Genomic DNA, 21,546 nt, shown 5'->3' on the forward strand with positions numbered 1-21,546 from the left:
CTCAATGCATGCTGTATCAGTCCATGTTTTCCAGAGAAATAGATCCAATATATATAGTGATTTATTATAAAGAATTGGTTCACATGATTAGGGAGGCTGAGAAGTCCCAAGATCTACACTCAGCAAGCTGGACCCAGGAGCATTGAAAATAGAGTTCCAGTCTGAGTCCAGAGGCCTGAGAACCAGGAGAGCTGAGGGTGTGAGTTCTAGTCTGAGCCCAAAGGCAGGAGAAGACTTGTGTCCCAGCGTGAAGAGAGACAGAGAGAACAAATTCTCCCTTACCTCACTTTTTTATTCTGTTCAGGCCTTCATCCAATTAAACAAGGCTCACATGGGGGAGGGCAATCTGATTCACATGTAAATCTCAAATACCAAATATGTGGGCACCCTGTATCCTAGTCAGGTTGATACATAAATTAAATATCATAGGTCAATCCCTTGTCAACCTGGCACCCATAAGCATCTCCTGAAACCATGCCCACTCTCCAAAAAAGAATGACAAGATCATAATTCCACCTAACATGATACAAATATCTTGTGTATAAGCAAAAACGCACTAACCTCTTCTCCATAAGAGGAGATAAAGTTCTTGAGTGACATTTACTCCTCTTCTTATCCAGTAACTTGAGTATGATCATTTTAAATTAACAATACTTAAATATGTCTTTTTTAATGCTTATTTATTTTTGAAAGAGAGGGAGAGAGCCAGCGAGTGAGCAAGCATGAGTGGGGGAGGGGCAGAGAGAGAGGGAAACACAGAATCAGAAGTAGGCTCCAGACTGAGCTGTCACACGGAGCCCGAAGCAGGGCTCAAACTCACCAACTGCGAGATCATGACCTGAGCTGAAGCTCATGACTGAGCCACCCAGGTGCCCCAACACTTAAATACATCTTATGTTACATTATAAGTGAATGAAAGAGGAAAGAAGTAAAGACATTTGCCAAATATATATGTATACGCACATATTCATAACAATGTAAGACAAGGACAATCAAGGGGACACATACATTAACCATCACATACACTAATATGAAATATCCCTAAAATGTAGCACGAGAGAACGTAAGGTGTGCAATAAGTAGGAAATACTAAGCTACCACCATAGATTTTTATGTGGAGAAAAATACATATGTGCACACACAAATATGCCTTTACAGGGATGAAATATATCTGAAAAGACAATTAAGGAATAGTAACAGGTTGCCTCGGGAAGGAAATTGAAGGACTGGAAATAGGCGTGAGAAAAATATGGCAGGTTATTATTTTAGCCCAAGAAATGTTCAAATAAGGACTTATTCAAAAGATAAGATACTCGGGGCACCTGGGTGGCTCAGTTGGTTATGCATGTGACTTCAGCTTAGGTCATGATCTTGCAGTTTGTGGGTTCAAGCCCCACATGGCATGCTCTGCTGTCAGCGTGGAGCCTGCTTAGGATCTTCTGTCTCCCCCTCTTTCTGCTCCTCCCCTGGTCTCTCTCAAAAATAAATAAGTTAAAAAAAAATAAGATTCTATAAGTGGAGAAAAAATATTAAATTACATCAGGACAAGGGTGCCTGGGTGGCTCAGTCAATAGGGTGGCTGACTCTTGATTTTGGCTCCTGTCAGGATCTCACAGTTCATGGGTTTGAGCCCCAAGTCGGGCTCTGTGCTGACAGCAAGGAGCCTGGCTAGGATTTTCTCTCTTCTTCTCTACTCCTCCCCTGCTTGTTCACTCTCTCTAAATAAATAAACAAATAAATAAACTTACACACACACACACAGTACATCAGGACATCTCAGAATGATAGAGAAAAAAGGTCTCATACCCAAAAAGGTCAAATTCCATTATAGAAAAAACTGTTGGTACAAAACGAACATTTTGACTATTAAAGTCTTCCAAGTCCACTTATTTCAAAACATAATTGATTCAATCCATTTTGACTCAAGATATATTCACACAAAAAATTCACATTTAATTGTGAGTTTCCTGTAAAAGATTCTACCTGTAGATGAATACTGTATTACAGAGTTTACATACGTTTTATCTGTCCCTTTTTAAAGTGCTGGTCTTTTGAGCACCTGGATGGCTCATTCGGCTAAACAGCTGACTTGGGCTCAGGTCATGATTTTGCACCAATGACCCGTCCGGCAGGTCGGTCAACGCAGATCCTGAGGGAGGGAGTAAGAATTGGGGGGCAGGGGACACAGAGAATGGAGGCAAGACAAGTCTCTGATCAAGCCTCATTTATTGAGAGACCACGCACGTCTTATAAAGGGTAGAAGGCGGGCAGCTGACGTGAGTCAGTTGCTAAGAAACAAGGGCGAGGATAAGGGAGAAACTAAAAGCACAATACCTGGGAAACCCATAAGAAGGCCCAGCCTACAGGCCCTGTGCTGGGAGTGATAATGCAGCTCAGCTGTGCGGGTGGCTGATCTTGCAGGTTGAGGCACATATCTTTTCTTCTGGCAGCTCCCCACACACCAACTCCATGGGTAACTTTGGAAGTCACCATTATTGTTCCTTTTGTGGTTCATTTCATCTCTCAGCAAAGCAGGAGGATCCACTAGTTTCTGAAGCCTCCTAACACTTTCCTGAGTTGGAAGTGAGAGGTGCTAAAAAACATTATGCACATTCCCATTGCCTCCAATACTTTTCAGGCCAACCCGGATCACAACTTGGCATCACTGTGACCCTAGTGCAGACACTGCCAAAGTGGATGGTTTACTAACCGATTCTGAAGTAGGTCCTAACAATCCACCAGACTTCCAGATTGTTTGCCAAATCTCCAATAGCTTTGTGTAACCAAAGCCAAAGCAACAGCACAAGAGATGGTAAGCAAATCTGGATTGCTGGGTAAGAGTGAGGAAGTAAAACCTCTGTACAATTACGCTGTGGGAGAAATCTGCTCCAGAATCTTAAGACCACCCACCAGAATCAGGCTAGAATCTAAGAATCTCTCACTGGAAACAGTGCAGGATGCCTTTGCTCTTACCAGGGCTGTCGTGGGTCATTGGGAAGAGACAAAAATAATTAAGAAATAATAATTAGTCTTATTGATTGAGGACAGGGCACAAGTCAAAGAAATGACACACAATCAAAAAGCTTGAACTCATCTCTCAAACACTATACATCACAAATTATTAAGAATGACTCTGAGTCATCACTTCTAGATCCAAAAGAGATACAGAAAGCAGACAACTGGGAATGGAAATGTTCCAGTGAGAGCAAATGTGGACTGAAGCCTATGTGTCTTCTTGGGCACAAGCTATAAAAGCAACATATTGAGTTTCCATTTTATCCTGGCACGGAGAAGAATTCTGAGCAGGGAATTAATCACATTTCTGTGCTAAGAGATCACTTAGGATGCTCTGCAGGAGAGCAAGGTAGTAGGTATGAAGAACAACTGAAAGTCTATTCAACGTAAACTGACTGGACCCCAAAATATGGCTGTGGCAATCAATATAAAAGATAAAGGATGGTTGGGGTGCCTGGGTGGCTCTGTTGGTTAAGCAACTGACTTTGGCTCAGGTCGTGATCTCACAGTTTATGAGTTCGATCCCCTTGTCGGACTCGGTGCAGACAGCTCAGCTCCTGGAGCCTGCTTCGGATTCTTTGTCTCCCTCTCTCTCTGCCCCTCCCACACTCACACTCTGTCTCTTTCTCTCTCAAAAATAAGCAAACATTAAAAACAGTTTTTAAAAAATAAGGGATGGATTTGAAAGATATTCAGATGGCATTGAGGAGATGCAGGACGCAAGGAGCCCAAGACATTAAATTCATGGACTCGCCATTCACCTTGATGAGAAACTCAGGAAGAGCAAGGTTTGGGGAGGAAAATAAATTCTAATTTAGAGCCACCTGAACCCAGTAGCCCTATAGAAGGAAGCTTCCAGCTGTGGGTGCACAATAAAAGCCACACACGCCCTTAGGTGAGCTCTCTGGTCTCTCTGATCTGCCCCCCTAGTCACAGAGAGACTGTTTTGGAATCCACCTTATTTCCACCACCCCACCCTCAACTGCTCCCCTGAAAAGTTCAGGCTCTTCTGCGCTTTCTGAGGCCTCCTACCTGTCTTTTGCTCCCAGTTCACAGGCAAGAGTGATTCCTGCCAGCCCTCACTCTGGTGCTGCCTCCTGAGACCTCAGAGAGCCCCCCACCCACGGGCCAAAGCCCCATCTTCTGGGTGGGGATGAAGGGAAGGAAGTTCTTCTCTAAAGCCCAGGTTGGCCTCAGCATTCTCGGTCCCAGACCTGCTTCCAATCCTACAAACTCTTCTTGACCTACCCCTGAGCAAACTATTCATTTATTTATTAAAATTTTTTTTAATTTTTTATTTATTTTTGAGAGAGATTGTGAGTGGGAGAAGAGCGGAGAGAGAGGGAGACAGAATTGGAAAGAGGTTCCAAGCTCCAATCTGTCAGCACAGAGCCCGATGCAGGGCTCGAACTCACAAACCGTGAGATCATGACCTGAGCCAAAGTCAGACACTTAACTGAATGAGCCACCCAGGTGCCCCTGATGAAGCTGTCTCACACCTGGCTCTTATCCTGCGGTCTGATTGGAGGCCTATGTGCCGTGTTCCTTATAGATCCACAGCGCTCTCTCAAGCGACAGGTGATCAGCGGTAAAGAGGTTATAATGAAAAATACAGAACTCTGCTCGCCCTGCCTGTGCCGTGGTGCCACCAGAGCTGCACGCCTGCTACTCTCCTCCCAGAAAGGCTCCCTCTCAACCCAGACGACCTCGCTTAGCCACTAAAGTCGTGTCAGGACCTGGGGCTGCGCAGTGCCCTGGCCCTTCTTGCAGCCCTTGATGAAAATCATTTTGTGCAGCTTTCTGAGCTGAATGGCCACCAAGTACTTAGAGGAGGTTTTCATCTTTCTTGACCCGCGTCCTCTGAGATGGTGCAGGTAGCCGATACTACCTCTGGACCAAAAACAGAAGTGTACTTAAAAGCCCCAGAGGAGCTCCTGGGCCACATTGTGTCCACACAAGGGGCCCAAAATGATACCAAACTTGGTGTTACGTTCACAGAAGTGAGAAGCCCCCTTTCTCTCTCTTTTATTATTATTAGTAATCTCTACACCTAACATGGGGCTTGAACTCACCACCCCGAGATTGAGCCACGTACTCTACTGACTGAGCCAGCCCGGCGCCCCAGAGCTGTTTTCTTTCTTTAAAAAAAAATTTTTTTTTTTTACATTTTATGTATTTTTGAGAGACAGAGAGTGACAGAGAGTGAACAGGGGAGGGACAGAGAGAGAGGGAGACAGAATTGGAAGCAGGCTCCAGGCTCTGAGCTAGCTGTCAGCACAGAGCCTGAAGCGGGGCTTGAACCCACAAACCGTGAGATCATGACCTGAACTGAAATCAGACGCTTAACCAGCTGAGCCACCCAGGCACCCCAGAGCTGCTTTCTTTCTAATTATCAGTCAAGAACATTCAGCATTTCCTGTAAGTTTCCTGCACGTTACCAGCACTTTGTATCTTACTTTTCTGCCTTATTTTCCCCCAATTACTGGCTTCCTCAGAAAGGAGGTGTTTTCATTCCCAAAGCTTGCTTGTGGTGAGTGGTATGCTGGTAGATGTTGAACAATAACAACAGAAAAGTTCTGACTTACTGCATTTACTGATTTCTATGGTGTACATATTTCCATCATGGCCAACTCCAAGCTGCCAACACAATGTCACGATTGCAAAGCTGAGAATGGCAGCAGGACACCATTACGGGGCATTTCTATGACACAGGTACAATCAGCGTTAGTAGCCTCAAGGGCTCAGATGATAATGTTGGTTGGCAGGCTCCCCCAGGACATCCCAGATGTGATCTGAAAGCAAGCCGCCGCACAGAGCGGCAGGGAGAGATGGAAGCGGGAGGCAGGTTGCTAGGTGGAAAGTTTAATAAGCAAGAGAGTGAGGCTAGTCCTGGGGAGCCCCCTGGAGATGCAGAGCTCCACGCCCACTCGCCACACTTAAAAGTTGATACAGAGGCCTTACCTGGGTTCAGTCATGTAGGCCGTCCAGTTGCTCTGAGCACCACCTAACTAACTCAAGGCCGTATCCTTGGAGCAGCCTCTGGGAGTGAGGCGGTCAGGCGGAACCCGCAATCCAAAAGCAGAGGACCGGCTAAGGGGCCTCTGGGGGCCTGGGTCCAGTTCACAGGTCATCAGCAGTCCATTATCTCCATGATCTTACCCAACAAATAGGAAAGGTAGTAAAATATTTATGAGGTGATGGGTTCTGAGTATATATTACCTATGCTGAGAGTGTGGAACCTGCTTGGGATTCTCTTTCTCCCTCCCTCTCTCTGCCTCTCCCCCATGTATGCTCTCTCTAAATAAATAAATAAATAAACCTAAAAAAGAAAACAATGGCCATGCCTAATAACAAGTTTAAAAATTCCTGAAAATTCAATAATCAGTTGTGAATAAGCTGGAGCTGGCCCCAGCACCCCACTGCTGCTAACAGACTCTTCTGGAAATCCCTGGCTGGGGCAAGGGTGAAGAGTAAGGTCAAACTTTAAGAGGTTGTCAAAAAACTCAATAATTAAGAAAAATATGATTTTATTTGATTTTTAAGCAAATAATTTGTCTTTTTATTCATTCATTCATTCATCATTTTAGTTTTTATTTATTTAACCAATTTGTAACCCTACCATGGGGCTTGAACTTACCACATCGAGATCAAGAGTCACATGCTCTACCAACTGAGCCAGCCAGGTGCCCCTGGATAAATAATATTTTAATGCAATGTTTTAAAAATCAAAATTATGGAGAAAATCCACGATGAACAACTTACCAAATTTTAAATACATAGAGGATCAGCGGTAACTTTGAGGGGGTTGGGCCTGGAACGGGGGTGGGGGTGGGGTTGTCCACCAGGTGAAGTCACCTGTCTAATGCAGAAAAGAGAGTTCAACCTGAAAAGAGAGTCTTTTTTTAATGTTTACTTATTTATTTTGAGAGACGGGGAGAGAGAGAGAGAGAGAGAGAGAGAGAGAGAGAGAGAGAGAGAGGGAGAGAGAGAAACAAGCGAGCAGGGGAGGGGCAGAGAGAGAAAGAGAATTCCAAGCAGGGTTTGCACTGTCAGGGCAGAGCCTGACTTAGGGCTCAATCCCAGGAACCAAGAGATCATGACCTGGAAGAAGAGTCCCCTGCTCACGTTCTATCTATCTGTCTGTCTCTCTCTCAAAAATAAACATTAAAAAAAAAAACTTTGTGCTTTTGGTCCCTGGCTATCTTGTAACTTGAATGGATATTATCTTTCATTTTTTTAATGCTTATTTAATTTTGGAAAAGAGAGAGACAGAGTGGAGCAGGGGTGGGGCAGAGAGAGACAGAGACACAGAATCCAAAGCAGGCTCCAGGCTCTGAGCTGTCAGCACACAGTCCAACATGGGGCTAGAACTCATGAACTGTGAGATCATGACCTGAGCCGAAGTTGGACACTTAGTTGGAATGAGCCACTTAGGCACCCCTAATTTTTTTTAAAGTTTGTTTATTTATGAGAGAGAAAGAGAACCCACAGTGAATCAGTTGGCTACTCAGAATACCTATGTGGCCATACCTCCTGCCAGCGACAGGACTATTCAGATTACTCACTGTTACCAAAGTCACATACAGTTCAAATCTACATAGGACACTTGGACCTCCTTATTCTATCCCACTTGTGATATTTCTTTTACTCCTGAGCTCCAGTGGCATGCTGGGGTCTCCTGGATACCTGGGGTATGTATGGTGTCCAGTACCTCCCACTCAGCACCTACTATCTGGAGTCCTTCAAGTGATGAGTCAGATACTCAGACACTCAGAGTGTTCTGACTCTTCCTACAACCCTTCCCATGAATCTAAGTCAGTTTGAATGGCCTCCTGTTCTCTCTGACCCACTGAGATGCGCCCCCCCCCCCCCCGCTCCTTGTGGCCAGAACAGACAGCCGGGGGTGGGGTGGGGTGGGGAACCGAACGGTCACATGACACTGCTGGACTCCCAACGGATGCCAGGGCCAGATAAAGTCCCTAGACTACTGGCCATGGTTCAGCCCAGGAAACAGACATGGGAAACCACTTCTCACTTTCAGAATATACTTGAAGAGGTTCAAGTTTTCCATCAGGTGAAACCCATTCCACCTATGGAAGGAGATGAGTGGGTGGAGAGAGATACCACATCAGTGTCAGTAACTGTTCTCTCCCCATCTAGAATCAGGCCAAGGATGTTCCGTAAAAGGCTCGCTCCTTCATCTACCTTCTACCTACCTACCATCTACCTACATGGAATTTCTCCATGTGCTGACCTGGATCTCACCTGAACTCTAATGCAGATCCCTCATTTGGGGATTGATTATTGCTCTCTATTTAGTCCCATGGGTTAATTATTTAAACCATTCCTTGCTTTCCAAGGCTCCTTACCTGGGACTTGCCTTGTGGAGGTGGGGGGCTGTCCCAACTTTTCTCAGATCCAACTGTGGCTCTTATGATGTCAGCATGAATCAGAGTCCTGGGCCCCTCGTTCATCTGGAGGAAAGGGTGGTTGGCAGGGTTGGTGGTGGTGTTGAGTTAGAGGTGCCTATGGGAAAGGTCTGGTTCTTGTGTTTGTGAGAAAGGTCTAAGCTGGAGATGAAGACTTGGGAGTCATTAATGCAGTACAAGTGGCAGTAGAAGCCATGAGGATGAGTTGCTCAGATGGAGTGACTTGCATGAGGAGGGAATAAAGGATGAAGCCCCTGAGAACCAACAAGAAAGGATCAGGCAGAGGAGCCTGCAAAGAAGACTGAGCATCTGGAGAGGCTGCAGCAAAACTAGGAGAGACGTGCTCGCCAAAAATATGGAGAAACATCACAAAAGGAGGGAGGAGGGGAGCCTGGTGGCTCAGTCAGTTAAACATTGGACTTCAACTCAGGTCATGATCTCACGGTTCACGGGTTCAAGCCCCATGTCTGGCTCTGTGATGTCAGCACAGAGCCCACTTCAGATCCTCTGTCCCCTCCTCTCTCTGCTCCTCCCCTGCTCATGCTCTCTCACTCCCTCTCAAATAAATAAACATTAACAAAAAAAAAACTTTTTTAAAGGGGGAGTGACTGGGTGGCTCAGTGGATTAAGTGTCTGACCCTTGATTTCAACTGTCATGATCTCACAGTTTGTGAGTTCAAGCCCTGCATCAGGGTCCACACTGACAGTACAGAGCCTGTCTGCTTAGGATTCTCTCTCTTCCTCTCTCTCTGCTCCTCCTCTACTCATGTTCTCACTCTCAAAATAAATAATTAATTATAAAAAAATTTTTTTAATGGAGGGAGAGGTGTCTAGGTGGTTCAGTTGGTTAAACCTCCAGCTCTTGATTTCAGCTCAGGTCATGATCTCACGGTTCGTGAGCTGGAGCCCTGCATAGATTCTGTCTCTCTCTCTCTGTCCTTCCCTTGCTTGCTCTCTCTCTCTCAAAATAAATAAAAATAAACTTTACCAAAAAAAGGAGGAAGGAGTTAACAGTGTCAAATGAAGCTGAGAAGTCTAGTAAAATGAGGTCTGAATTAGAGTCAACAGCTGGAAAGTCATGGGGGACCTCTGGGGCAGCTCATTTAGTGGCAGGGTGGGGACAGAAGCAGGCAAATCATATGCTGTGCTGGGCTGCACAGAGAACTCTGGGTTCTAAAGAAGCATCTCTGCCCATATTGACTGGCCACGCTACCACCTCTTTTTGTATTTGTATTATTTCTCTTAGCTATTATACCCAAATACATTACTGGTTTGGATCAGTGCGACAGTAGATTTTAGTACCCTAAAAACTACTGCAAAAGTTTTTATGGGTTCGTATGTAATGCACAGTTTACCTTGAGATTCTGAGTTTGCAAGCCGGTAACCATTTTAACCGGTTTAACATAAACCAGACTTCCCATGGCAATGTCAGTCCCACACCCCCCGATTCCACTGACAACAATTGGCTGGAGGGTGTAGCAGCCTCAGTCTTGCGCTCTCCATCTGGCCAGTAACCTCCACTTCCTACCACCGTCCGGATTCTTCTTACACTTGGCTAGCTTAACCCATTTGCTCACTAATTTGTTGGGCCCTTTCTCTCTCCTCAAAGGTTTAACTGTCGAACAAAACATACACTGCATACATTTGTGCCACGCTTTCACGTTTGTTTACAAAACACCTTCCATCCTTTACCTCTCACAATCCCTTTAAGCAATGATTAGGGTTGGAAGAGCGGTGAGCAGTGGCGAGGCGCGTGCGCCCCCTGCCGTCACCCCGGCGTTCCCGCTCCCCACTTCCCGTCAAAAGCTCCAGAGGCCCGCAGGCGAGTGCCCGCGCAAAGCTTCCTGGGAAATGCCTGGTCTACAAATCCCGGTACCCACTGCGCTGCAGGCCCGCAGCAGAGGCGCTTTCTGTTGACATTTGTTTGTCAGTGCCACTGGATGCTGCACAAGCCCGATTCAGTATTTCCGAGAGGCTTTGGGAAGCATGATATCTCTTCCGCCAGGTGCGCACGAATGGATTTTGCCTCTGCAACCTCTTGGTCTTGCACGTTGTGGCGAATCTGCCGCTGCGGTACGGTGGCTAGGTTCGCAGACCCCAACCGGAAGCTTGCGGAATCTGCTGCGGGAAGAACGCCGGGTTTTTGGGCATCTACAGTCATGGCGGCGCCGGCCCCCAGTGCAGGGGGCTCCGCGCCGGAGGCCGCGGGTTCCGACGAAGCCCCGCTACAGTACAGCCTTCTTCTCCAATATCTGGTGGGCGACAAGCGTGAGCCCCGGATCCTGGAGCCTAGTAGCCTGGGCGGGATCCCGAGCCCGACCAAGAGTGAGGAACAGAAGATGATCGAGAAGGCGATGGAAAGCTGCGCCTTCAAGGCAGCGCTGGCCTGTGTGGGAGGTGAGGCAAGACTCGGGGGGCCATTGGGAGGCTGAGGGCTTGGACCGCAGAGGGGTCCTCTGTCAAGAAGACCACGCGCCTGGGAGGCGAGGAGCCTGTGGACCTCGACCTTGACTACACCCCTGCCTCGATCCGTGAACTCGAGTAACCCCACTCTAGGCCCTGAGGTTAGTTTTCGCCTCTGGAAATTGGATCGGAGAATTGGTACAGTTTCGGCCAGGGCCTGGACTTTGGTTATAAAGTGGTTGGCTTCGTTCATTCATTCATTGATTCACTTTAAGGATTCTTTCAACAAATTATTATAAGCAACTGTCACATGCTCGGTGGTGGAGTCACAGGGGAGACAAGAGCCTGGTTCTCATGAACCAGTTTTAATATATATAGAAACAATGTTGAGAACGTGTCTGGCAAGAGAGTGCCGCAGCAGACATACGGGAACAGCAAGTGCAAAGGGTCTGGCAGGAACCTGCCTGAAGTGTAAAAATCAGAAAGGCCACTGTCGCCAATTAAATGGCGGTGAACAAAGGGGAAAGACGTCTGGAGTTGGCCCTTTTCTTCCTCCCTCCCCTCCTTCCTTCCATTTGAGAATCTATGGTGTCCCTCCTATAAAGAGGTTGGCCACATTTGCAGAGGAGTTGAAATCTCACTGAGAATGGAAGACAGTCGAGAAACAAATATAGTGAGAGTGCAGATGTAAAGTATAGTAGAAAGCAAAGAGAGGTTTTTGGGGGGTTTTTTGGCCTTTTTTTTTTTTTTTTTTGGTTTGGGGAAGGCTACAAGAGAAGGTGAGATTGCAGCTGTATCTTGAAGGATTAGGAGAATGGGAGTAAACTAAGAGGAAGAGAAACGTCCTTTCAAGTTGCAAGTTGAGTCGGGGACTTGGGCGTTTTGCCTATAGGCATTAGGGCCGTAATTGATGAAGATGGTGACCCTGCATCAGTGTAGTGAAGGACAGAAGTCTGTGCATCGGGAGACCATATAGGGAATTTGCTAAAGTGAAGCTCCATGAGGCCTGGGCTGCATCTTTGTTCATCACTGTGCCTGACCCTGATACATCACTTGCATATTTGTTGAAATGGTGAATAAGTCTGTATAGTCCAGGGTAGAAGTGATAAAGGCCCTAGACTAGGATGGTAATTGTGAATATAGGGTTGTAGAGGGAAGCAAAGAATCAGTTAGAAATGCCGTGTAGGGGGCGCCTGGGTGGTTCAGTAGGTTAAGCAGCTGGCTCTTGGTTTGGACATGGTTCTTGGGATTGAGCCCCAAGTGGGGCTTTGTGCTGACAGCACAGGGCCTGCTTGGGATTCTCTCTCTACCATGCTGTCTGCCCCTCCCCTGCTCTTGCACACTCATGTGCACTGTTTCTCTCTCAAATAAACTTAAAGAAACAAAGACATACCCTTGAGGTTTAAAGCAAGAGTGACTAGAAAGAAGGAGCCATAAGTAAGAAAGTCTGGAGGGCAGGTGCCTGTGATTTCATTAAATATTGACCTTGACATGGTGGAGGGCATCTGTATGGAAATGTCCAGAGGCTCTGGAAGGCTCAGGGAGATGGGGATAGCAGGGCAAGCTTTGCCACTTGGCAGCTCTGTAACCTTAGGGAAGTTATTCCCTGAGCCTCAGTTGCTTCAGCTACAGAATGGAGAGGATAACAGTATGTACCTCACGGGACTATTGTGGAGGATAAATGAAGCTGTGACTATAATGTGTCAGAGTACTTGGCACATGGTATTCACTAAATGACAGTTATGAATGTCACCATGGTCACGGGAGTGGTATGCAAAGTAAGCATCTGAATGAGTATAGACAGAACAGAGGTTAAAGATTGAATCTGGAGGAATGTTAGACAATGAAAGGAGGAAGAAGTCCAAAGGGAGACCAAGAAGCAGCTGCCAACAAGACAGTTCTCAGCTTTTGTGATGTGGAAACAGGTAAGTGGAGAGCTTGAGTGGTAAAGTGGAGTGAGGGGGCGGCGGTGGCTGTTCTCTTTGCTGGTGGCCATTCAAGATGTGCTGTTCGAGTGGGACCTCTTTTCAGTAATCCAGAAAACATGCCAAAGAATCTTCATCTCTGTGTTTATTTTTAGGATTTGTCTTGGGAGGTGCATTTGGGGTATTCACTGCCGGCATTGATACCAATGTTGGCTTTGACCCCAAGGATCCTTATCGTACGCCGACAGCGAAAGAAGTTCTTAAAGACATGGGGCAGAGAGGGATGTCCTACGCCAAAAATTTTGCCATTGTGGGCGCCATGTTTTCCTGCACTGAATGCTTGGTAGAATCTGTAAGTGTCTCTGCCTTCTGTGCCATGTTATGACTTCTAAAGAGAAATGCTCTGAATGTTAATTAGAAAGCAGGTCAGAAATGAATGCTTGGTACTCACTAAATTGAATTTCCATTACTCCATAATGTAAACACTGTGCATTTATGATTTGGGCTTGCATTATTTTTTATTTCTCTTTATAAGTTAGAGTTGGTTAATGATATTTTTTAAGGTTTTTAAAATTCTAGCCAGTTAATATACAGTGTAATACTAGCTTCATGTGTACAATATAGTGATCAACAATTCCATACAACGTGAGGCTCGAACTTAACAACCCTGAGCTCAAGATTCACACTGACTGAGCCAGCTGGCACCCCAACAGTTCTATTTTTAACTTTCTGAGGAAACTCCATACCCTTTTCCAGAATATCTGCCCCAGTTTGCATTCCCACCAACAGTGCAAGAGGATTCTGCTTTCTCCACATCCTTGCTAACACTTGTGGTTTCTTGTGTTGATTTTAGCCATTCTGACAGGTGATCTCTTGCTTAGTTTTGATTTGTATTTCCCTGATGAGCATCTTTTCATGCCTCTGTTAGAAGTTGGTTAGGGGTGCCTGGATGGCTCAGTCAATTAAGTGTCTGACTTGGTTTCCACTCAAGTCATGATCTCACAGTTCAAGGTATTGAGCCCTGCATCGGGCTCTGTGAAAGTAGTGCAGAGCCTACTTGGGATTCTCTGTCTCCCTCTCTCTGTACCACTCCCCCACTCATACTGTCAAACGTGTTTCTCTCCAGATAAACAAATTAATTTAAAAAAAAGTTGGTTAATGACTATATTATTTTTTTAAAGTTTTTTTTAATGTTTTTTTAAATGTATTTTTGAGACAGAGAAAGCACAAGCTAGGGAGGGGCAGAGAGGGAGGGAGACAGGAACTGTTTTAAAACAGGCTCCATGCTGATAGCAGAGAGCCCAGTGTGGGGCTCAAATCCATGAGCTGTGAGATCCAAGCAGAAGTCAGAGAGAAGCTTAGCCGACTGAGTCACCCAGGCACCCCTAATGATTTTATATTTAAAATTAAAAAAAATTTTTTTTAAATAATGTTTTTATTTATTTTTGAGAGAGCACAAGCCAGGATGGAGCAGAGAGAGAGGGAGACACAGAATCTGAAACAGGCTCCAGGCTCTAAGCTGTCAGCACAGAGCCTGACATGAGGCTCAAACTCACAAACCGTGAGATCATGACCTGAGCCGAAGTTGGACACTTAACTGACTGAGCCACCCAGGTGCCCCTAAGTTTTTTTTAAGGTTATTTATTTAATTTTGAGAGACAATATGAGAGAGGGAGGAACAGAGAGAGAATCCCAAGGTTGAGCTGCTGGGCTCAGTCTCGCGAACTGTGAGATCATGACCTGAGCTGAAATCAAGTCTGATGCTTAACCAATTGAGCCACCCAGGCGCCTCAGAAGTTGGTCAGTGTTTTTAACCATGGAACTTACTAGGGAACCAAAGAGATTTTGATTACTTCTCAGATGGTATGCGTGGTTTCTGCACTCTGGTACCACCTTAGGGAAGCATCCAAGAACACATTCAAATTTTAGGAACTATACTTTTGAAAGCAAAAAAGATTAGGTTTCCTTGGGGAGGGGCTAATTTGGCCAGCCAGCTAGAAACCCTGTGTTCTTTCCCCCTTAATCATCTTGTCTGGCTCCTTTCTTTGGCTCTCATCGCACTTCTCCACCCACAGTACCGGGGAAAATCAGATTGGAAGAACAGTGTCATTAGTGGCTGCATCACTGGAGGAGCCATTGGTTTCAGAGGTTAGTCAACAGCTCTCGTGTGGTTTTGTGGCCTCGGACAGCATGCTGTAGTTAACATTTCCAAACGTAGGAGTGTTTCACGGATAGCCCAAGGCATATTTGGACACTTGATTTTCTTCCCTCTGACAAGTAAATCACATTTACTTTTGTATTAACTTCACTGTGGAAACTTCTAGTGTCTGGATCAGGGTTTTTCATCTCTGGCACTACTGACGTTTTGGACCTGAGAAATCTTTGCTGGAAGGAGAGTAGGGTTGTCCTGTGCATTGGAGGATGTTCAGCAGTAGCCCTGGTCTCTACCCACCAGATGCTAGTAGCATCCCTTCATTGTGACCACTGAAAGTGTCTCTAGATATTGCCAAATTTCCCTCAGGGGACAAAATCACCCATGGCTGAGAACCACAGAAGGATCTAGATCTTAGAGAATAAGAACTAGCCTCACACTGAAAAGATGGGGAGAAAGTCCCCCCAGTAATTCCTGGAGTGTGTTGCTCTGCCGGATGGCACAGAAGCACGGCGAGGCCCCACCCGGCCCCCGAGAGCCCACCTGTCCAGACGGCAGGCCTTGGTACACTTGCAGCACCGTGCATTTCAACAGCTGAGACGTTTTTGTTAATACTGTTCAGTTGTCAGCTTTAATATCATGTATAAGTTATACAGTAATGTGTTTTCACGTTGAAGATTCTTCAACTCCTACCTGTTGGAGCCAAGTGTCAGGCTGTCAGCCATAAAAAACAAAGACCCCAGTCCCTGCACTTCTCCTTGTTGGCTTGCCTGTCACGAGTGTGGGGTGGGGTGTCTGTTGCGGGGCCACTCTCCCCTTTGCCGTGCCCTGATTTACCCTAAACAAACAGCCCGTTTTCTCATTTTCTGAGAGGCAGGATGATTTGCTGTCCCTAAAAGCCGCTTCTGCTCCTCAGACAGCCATTTGTGATTTATAGAGTAGCTTTCCCTCTGGCCTTCCCATCGCTCCCCATCGCTCCCCTCTGCAGGGACTTGGAGAAGCCCGATTCCCTCAGGGACTGCTTTGATCACCTTCCCAGGAATTTATTTCATAAACAAATCAGGGTGACAGGCCATGTGCTTTCCTTCACTTGCTTCCAAGGGCTGGTTCTTTTAACCAGTTTCCTGCCTGTGAGGGGCTGTTTCATGATGCTGCAAGTGGTAATTCTCTGGAATGAGAAAAGTGAAATGTACGGTTCTGTCAGGCACACTAGCGTAGATGGTGTCCACGGCTCCTGGACGTCTTGCGATCTGATGGGTGGGTTCAGTGACTTCAAATGTGGCCTGACCCCATGGTCGTCACCACAGGTAACCCCGTTTCTGTTTGCTTTACAGCTGGCCTAAAGGCTGGGGCCATTGGTTGTGGAGGTTTTGCTGCTTTCTCTGCTGCGATTGATTATTACCTTCGGTGAGAGTCCTTGCCTCCAGGGAAGGGCCCTGCCAGCCTGGGGTCGGAGCCGTCCTGTGGGGCGGCTGGCAGTTTCTGCACCGTTCCGGGCACTTGCTTCCGAGACTGAAGATGTTTGTTTTCCCTCATGTGGTTGATGTTGTGAGGGAGCCACGGGGCTGCCGTCTGCCTCCAGCCTCTGAGCGGCCGTGCGGTCTACTCCGGGGTTCCAGGCACGCCGTGTGGGGGATGTGCCACAGTGACCTCTTGGGCAGATCAGGAGTCCGTGTGTTGACCTGTAGGAATTCAGCTCCCCACGGGTTCAGTCCTGACCACAGCTGGCCCTCTGGTGGTTTGGTGCTGGAACCAGAGGTGAGTGGATATCCACCCAGGAATTTCGGAACTCCACGCAGTCCTCTGTCTCACATGTGAGGGCAGGCCACAGCAGATTTACACCACCTCTCCCTTTTTGTCCTTTTGTTTAGTGTTGTCTTTTTTAAAGAAAAAAATTATAGTTTAAAAGGTTGGTTAGCTTTTGGGGGGAGAGGTAGTGACAGAGTGGGTCTTTGGAGCTGCCCCAGGGGCCAGAGTTGTCTTGCACCCTCCTCTTCTACTTCCCATTATAAATAATAAAGGCTGTTCATACCGTAAAATAAATGAATAAATAAAAGGTGGTTTATTTTTGTTTTCAAATTCCACGATTCCCAAAAATAGTCTCAGGTGGCCCAGAGGTTGAGAACGGTCCCAGGAGTCTGGGGATGTTGGAGTCTCAGGCTTTGCAGAGGAGGGTTGTTCTGAGACCATTCCTTCAGCCATGGCCTGCCCTCCAGAAAGCCCAGCCCCGCCGTGGCCCAGGCTACATCAGACTTCCATCCCTAAACCCTGGCCTCTTCTAAAACCCCGTGGGCTGGAAGGCCAGCGGCCCAGCCACCTTGGTGTTGGGCTCTGACTGCAGGGCCAGGCCCAGCTCAGGGACACGACGTGCGCAGAGCCCGGCTGTGGTCCTGCCGCGTCTCAGCAGCTGCTGGTGAAGCCCAGCTGTTCACCACTCTTATTCTCAGGTATCGGGTTTTTTGGGTGTGTGTGTTTTAGCATCTTAGTGTTTTTTATTTGACCTAGTGGCCTTTTTCTGACAATAGAAGGTCTTCCTAATTGTGGGCCTTGGGGCAAAAAAAAAAAAAAAAAAAGGCTTTTATGGTTGGGATCTGCCCTGAGTGCTTCTGTACTCTGGTGCTTCGGTGATGACGTAAGGTGATGAGCTCGGGCCCTGCCACCTGGGGCGGCAGGCAGGCTTTGCAGGGCTGTGTGACTCTGCCACCTTCAGCCCCAGGAATGGCTCCCATTTTCTGTGCACACTAACGTCTTCACCTCACTTTTTTTTTTTTTGGCCTTCTTTCCCCTTTTCTGCTGTCTTCTAGCTCACCCACCCTTAACCAGAGTTCAGACACTCAGCTGATGTGTCCAGATGCCCCAAGTGTGAGTGTGTACGTGAGTGATCATGTCCACCTCCGCTGGGAACACCTTCCTCTGGTCGTGCCTGCCGTCTCCTTTGCAGTGAGTGTGAGCTAACGCATTCGTGTCCTTCTGTGGTGAATTCTATATAGTAGCCAGTCCAGGCTCACAGGTGTGAGACTTCATTGCTCCATGCCAGCTGGAGTATCCTCAGAGGTCTGGGAACCTAAATATGTCACCCGTAAGCACTCTGAGAGCGAGAACAAGAGCAGATGCTCCTACCTGTCAGCTCTGAAAGTACTAGGGTGCCTGGCATCTTCGACCAGCCAGTCCAGCAAGGAGGATCAGATACGCCGAACGAGGACAAGAAACTGCTGCCTTCAGGAGCACCACCTTAGAGGAGCCCCGACTGTTAGTAGCCATCACTTCAATAAGCTAAGCATTGTCCACACGGACTATTCAATCAAGAAAGGAGATGAATAGTTTCCTGTTTTAGATGGCTAAGGAGTCAGTATGAGCTCATAAACCAAACAGCAATTTTCAGAGACATCTGTTCCTGATCTCCAGAATAAACACAGTGTCCGATGGCTTAGGCCAGTGGGAACCTATATTAACCCTACTGGCTCTCGTAAAGGGAGGTGGGACCCCCCTAGAGGATCCAGCCTATCCAACCATCAGACTAGGCCAGAAGACTGTCCCAAAGACGCTCTCTTCCAAGGAAAATGTAGAGAAGAGCTTACATAAAAGACGACTCCACTGCGATGGACAGCTTTCTGCCATCTTTTAGAGGCACACTGATGGCCAGATCGTAGGCAGGGCCTTTGTCCTTCATGAACGGTATTGGCTGATGACAGACCTGGAGGCCTCTGTGAAGCAGGAGGGGGCTTGGGCTCACCTCTCCCTACCCTCAAACCGCCACAGTCCCCGAAGACTGAAGGAAGTCTCAAGGGAAGATAACTAGGTGCACAGATTCCCGGAAGCTCCCATCTGGATGCAGCTGGAAGAGTTAAAATGTTTAGATTGGTGTTCCTCCCTGGACTACTGAGTATATACATGTCCACACCACAGGGCTGGGTTGTGTGCAAATGTTGGGGCATTGCATTTTTTTTATTAACATTTTCCTCTCAACGTGTTTTACATCAATTTATAATAATCTACATAAGTTGAAACAGAACATAGACAAAAAAAATATATCCTTACCAACTTAATTAAAGTCAAATATTAATGAAGGTTCCCATCCTACCTGTGTCAGCAAAAACTGGCTGCCCACAGCCATGGCCAGTGGGGACAGGCATACTAGGACTCCTGTCACCTGTCTGCTGGGCTCCTGTTGGCACAGCCTGCCCTGCTGCCCACAGTGGCTGGGGATTCTGGGCTGCACAGTCCTTGACTCTCAGGAGAACCCGTGGGCTCTTTCCTTGGTGCAACTTAGTCCATGTCAGGTCACCTGCCCCTCCCCACCCTGGAGGGTGGGATATATAAATATTCTGAGCCTTTTGCATTTCTCAGCCCCTCCAACCCTCTTCTGGTTCTCAGGTTGCCTAATCAAGTTTGTGGGGTGTGGTGGCCACCTGGTGCTGGGAAGCGAACGCCTCTCGTTTCAGGGAGCGGGGAGGCACCCATTGTTTGGCTGTAACTAGCTCTGGCTGGTCCTCCAGTTCATTACCATGAATGGCTTTGGAAGCAGGTGCCTTCCATGCCATACACCAAGTCCTGAGTGCTGACCGATCCCAGGACAGTCACAAGCTGGGATCTTTAGACTCAGATGGTGTCGGTTCTCCATCTCCTGTCCCAGGGAGCAGGGCTCCTCGCTAAGCCACTAACGTGCAGCTATGTTTCCCTCCTGTTAGGGGTTTCCTTCCTCTGATGTGCACCGAATGTGTACCGTTCTGCCCAAGATTGGGCAACAGGTGTAAACAAGATCAGAAAGGCCCTGCCTCTCACTGAGCAAACGTTCTGGCTCTAGGGCCAGCAAATCCTTTAAAACTCCGCCCTGAGCACAGTCTGAGGGAGCTGTTCTCTACTTCTCTGTCACACGGAGCCGGAGAGCCGTGTACCACAGCTCAAGCCTAGGAGTGTTTGCCCTCCAAAGCCACCCATCACCTGCCGGCAGCTCCTGCTCAGGTGGGAGGAGATCCCTCTCAGTCCTTTCCACTGTAGAGAAAGGGGTCTCCGAGTTGGGAACAGAACCTGTTGACCCTCTGCTCTGGGGCGTAGTGTCAACAAGGAATGTCTCCAGCAAATCCCAGTCCCAAAAGAGCCAGGTGCTGGTGACTCCTCATTCCTCCCCAACTTTTGGAGTTTCCTAGAGTTCACCCAAAAGGCCACATCTAGAAGCTGTGGATGGGGATGCAGCACCAGGGCAGCCGGCTCTTGCGGACCCTGCCTGTGTTTCCTAGGCCTGGGAGCACACACGGCCTCGGGGCTGCCCTGTGGCAGTGCTTGGCTGAGGAGGATGTGTAAAATCTAAGGCAACGATACCGCAAGGTACCAGAGGCGCCAGGAAGGGCTGCCTCCTGGATGGAGCCTGCCTGTTTCCAGATACCTGCGTCAGCCATATTAGTTGCCCTCCTAGAGACCTGGCTCCACTAGGAAATCCACTGTAATTCCTTGCTGCTGAGAGCTGCTTCCCCCCAACTTAGGGCACCCAATGCGACATGGCACTCCTCTGAATGCCCAAGCTGTCTTGCTTCCTCGGTGGCCCAACTCTCCCGCCTCCCCTGATTCCTGACCCTCTAGCTCTCTGGATATTGGGTCACTTGTGAGTCTCTACACTCTAAGGAAATAGAACACCAGGGGAAAAGGAACTGAAAAGCAGAAGGAACAGTCAAAGATGCCTAACTAGTAGGCAGGAGACAGAACAGAAAAACCCCAGAAATGGAGGTGGAAAATTCCAGAAATCTGCTCTCCAGCTCTGTGCTAAGCTGATTAGTGTGAGTCTGTCTCCTTGTCCAACATTTGCACGGGCAGCAATGCAAAGCAGGTGTGCTTCCACAGGTAGAGGACAAGGAAAGGACTGGAGCGGGGGCAGCAAGCGGCAGCCTTTGACGGGCTACCACTGCCGCCACCCAGGGTCTCCTCAACATTCAAAGTGATGGAGCAAAAACCAAGGCTGCACATGCATGTGGGCAGGCTGGGAGGAAGGAGAGGGTGGAGGAAACCCAAGGAGAGGCTGCCAGGAGACTGCAATCTGGGAGCAGGGCCAAGAGAGGAGAAGCTGGCAGCAGTTACAGAGTGCAAAATAAAAGCCCCTGGACTGGACTCAGGAGGAAAGAAAGTGTCGGAGGAAATGAAAGAACAAAGCAGGCTGTCTGTATGCCCTTACTGGGTCGGTCACTACCATTTCTGCATGACAAATAGACATAAAACAATTCCTGAACAGCACGGAGCATTAGACACAACTAGAGGTATGGAGGGCAGGGCCCGGGGCGCGGCAGAGAGTCTGGGGGCTGGGTCAGCTGGCTTTGTACAAGGTGGCACGGAAGATGCACATATTCCAGTTCTTGGAAATCTGTGTCCCTTGGAGTCTGGAGTGCTGGGTTTGGGAGTTTTCTATTGTAGTCTTTCAAGTCTGTGTTGGGTCCCCCGGCTGGAGGGGCTGGCTCGGGCCACCCCCCACAGCTGATCCCACCTCGGGCTACACATCGGTGGAGAAGTACAGTGTGTTCCGCTTCAGTTCTGCGAAGGAAATGGGGGGGTGCTGCAGGTAGTAGAGGAGGACCTGGACCTGTGGGGGGACAGGGAAGACTCAGGCGGGGTCCTCGTCCTCCCAGCCCTCTGATCT

The 21,546-nt window shown here is 47.8% G+C and overlaps 2 protein-coding genes across 9 annotated transcripts in view; one reads left to right on the forward strand and one right to left on the reverse strand.

The window, feature by feature from the left end:
• Window positions 1–10,485: 10,485 nt before the first annotated feature.
• On the forward strand, window positions 10,486–16,984 carry TIMM22 (translocase of inner mitochondrial membrane 22). The gene is made up of 4 exons (XM_029927289.1): window positions 10,486–10,841; window positions 12,928–13,124; window positions 14,848–14,920; window positions 16,259–16,984. The coding sequence occupies exons 1-4, from the start codon at window positions 10,604–10,606 to the stop codon at window positions 16,333–16,335; spliced, it is 585 nt and encodes a 194-aa protein (XP_029783149.1). The 5' UTR covers window positions 10,486–10,603; the 3' UTR covers window positions 16,336–16,984.
• Window positions 16,985–17,683: 699 nt separating this feature from the next.
• The window catches only part of ABR (ABR activator of RhoGEF and GTPase), a 181,285-nt gene continuing 177,422 nt past the window's right edge, over window positions 17,684–21,546 (reverse strand). For all 8 annotated transcript variants that reach the window (XM_029927280.1, XM_029927285.1, XM_029927282.1 and 5 more), the window contains one exon: window positions 17,684–21,489. In XM_029927280.1, coding sequence (XP_029783140.1) covers window positions 21,400–21,489 — 90 coding nt within the window. In that variant the 3' untranslated portion in view covers window positions 17,684–21,399. The remainder of the gene's footprint in view (window positions 21,490–21,546) is intronic.

Source organism: Suricata suricatta, chromosome 17 (assembly GCF_006229205.1).
Source record: "Suricata suricatta isolate VVHF042 chromosome 17, meerkat_22Aug2017_6uvM2_HiC, whole genome shotgun sequence".
Taxonomy (NCBI): Eukaryota; Metazoa; Chordata; class Mammalia; order Carnivora; family Herpestidae; genus Suricata; species Suricata suricatta.

Bases quoted from the DNA above. Each gene is read 5' to 3' on its own strand.
- TIMM22 (XM_029927289.1), top strand. From the start codon at position 10,604: ATGGCGGCGCCGGCCCCCAGTGCAGGGGGCTCCGCGCCGGAGGCCGCG. The intron at 10,842-12,927 runs GTGAGGCAAGAC...GTTTATTTTTAG, and splicing joins AGCGCTGGCCTGTGTGGGAG to GATTTGTCTTGGGAGGTGCA. The intron at 13,125-14,847 runs GTAAGTGTCTCT...CTCCACCCACAG, and splicing joins CTGAATGCTTGGTAGAATCT to TACCGGGGAAAATCAGATTG.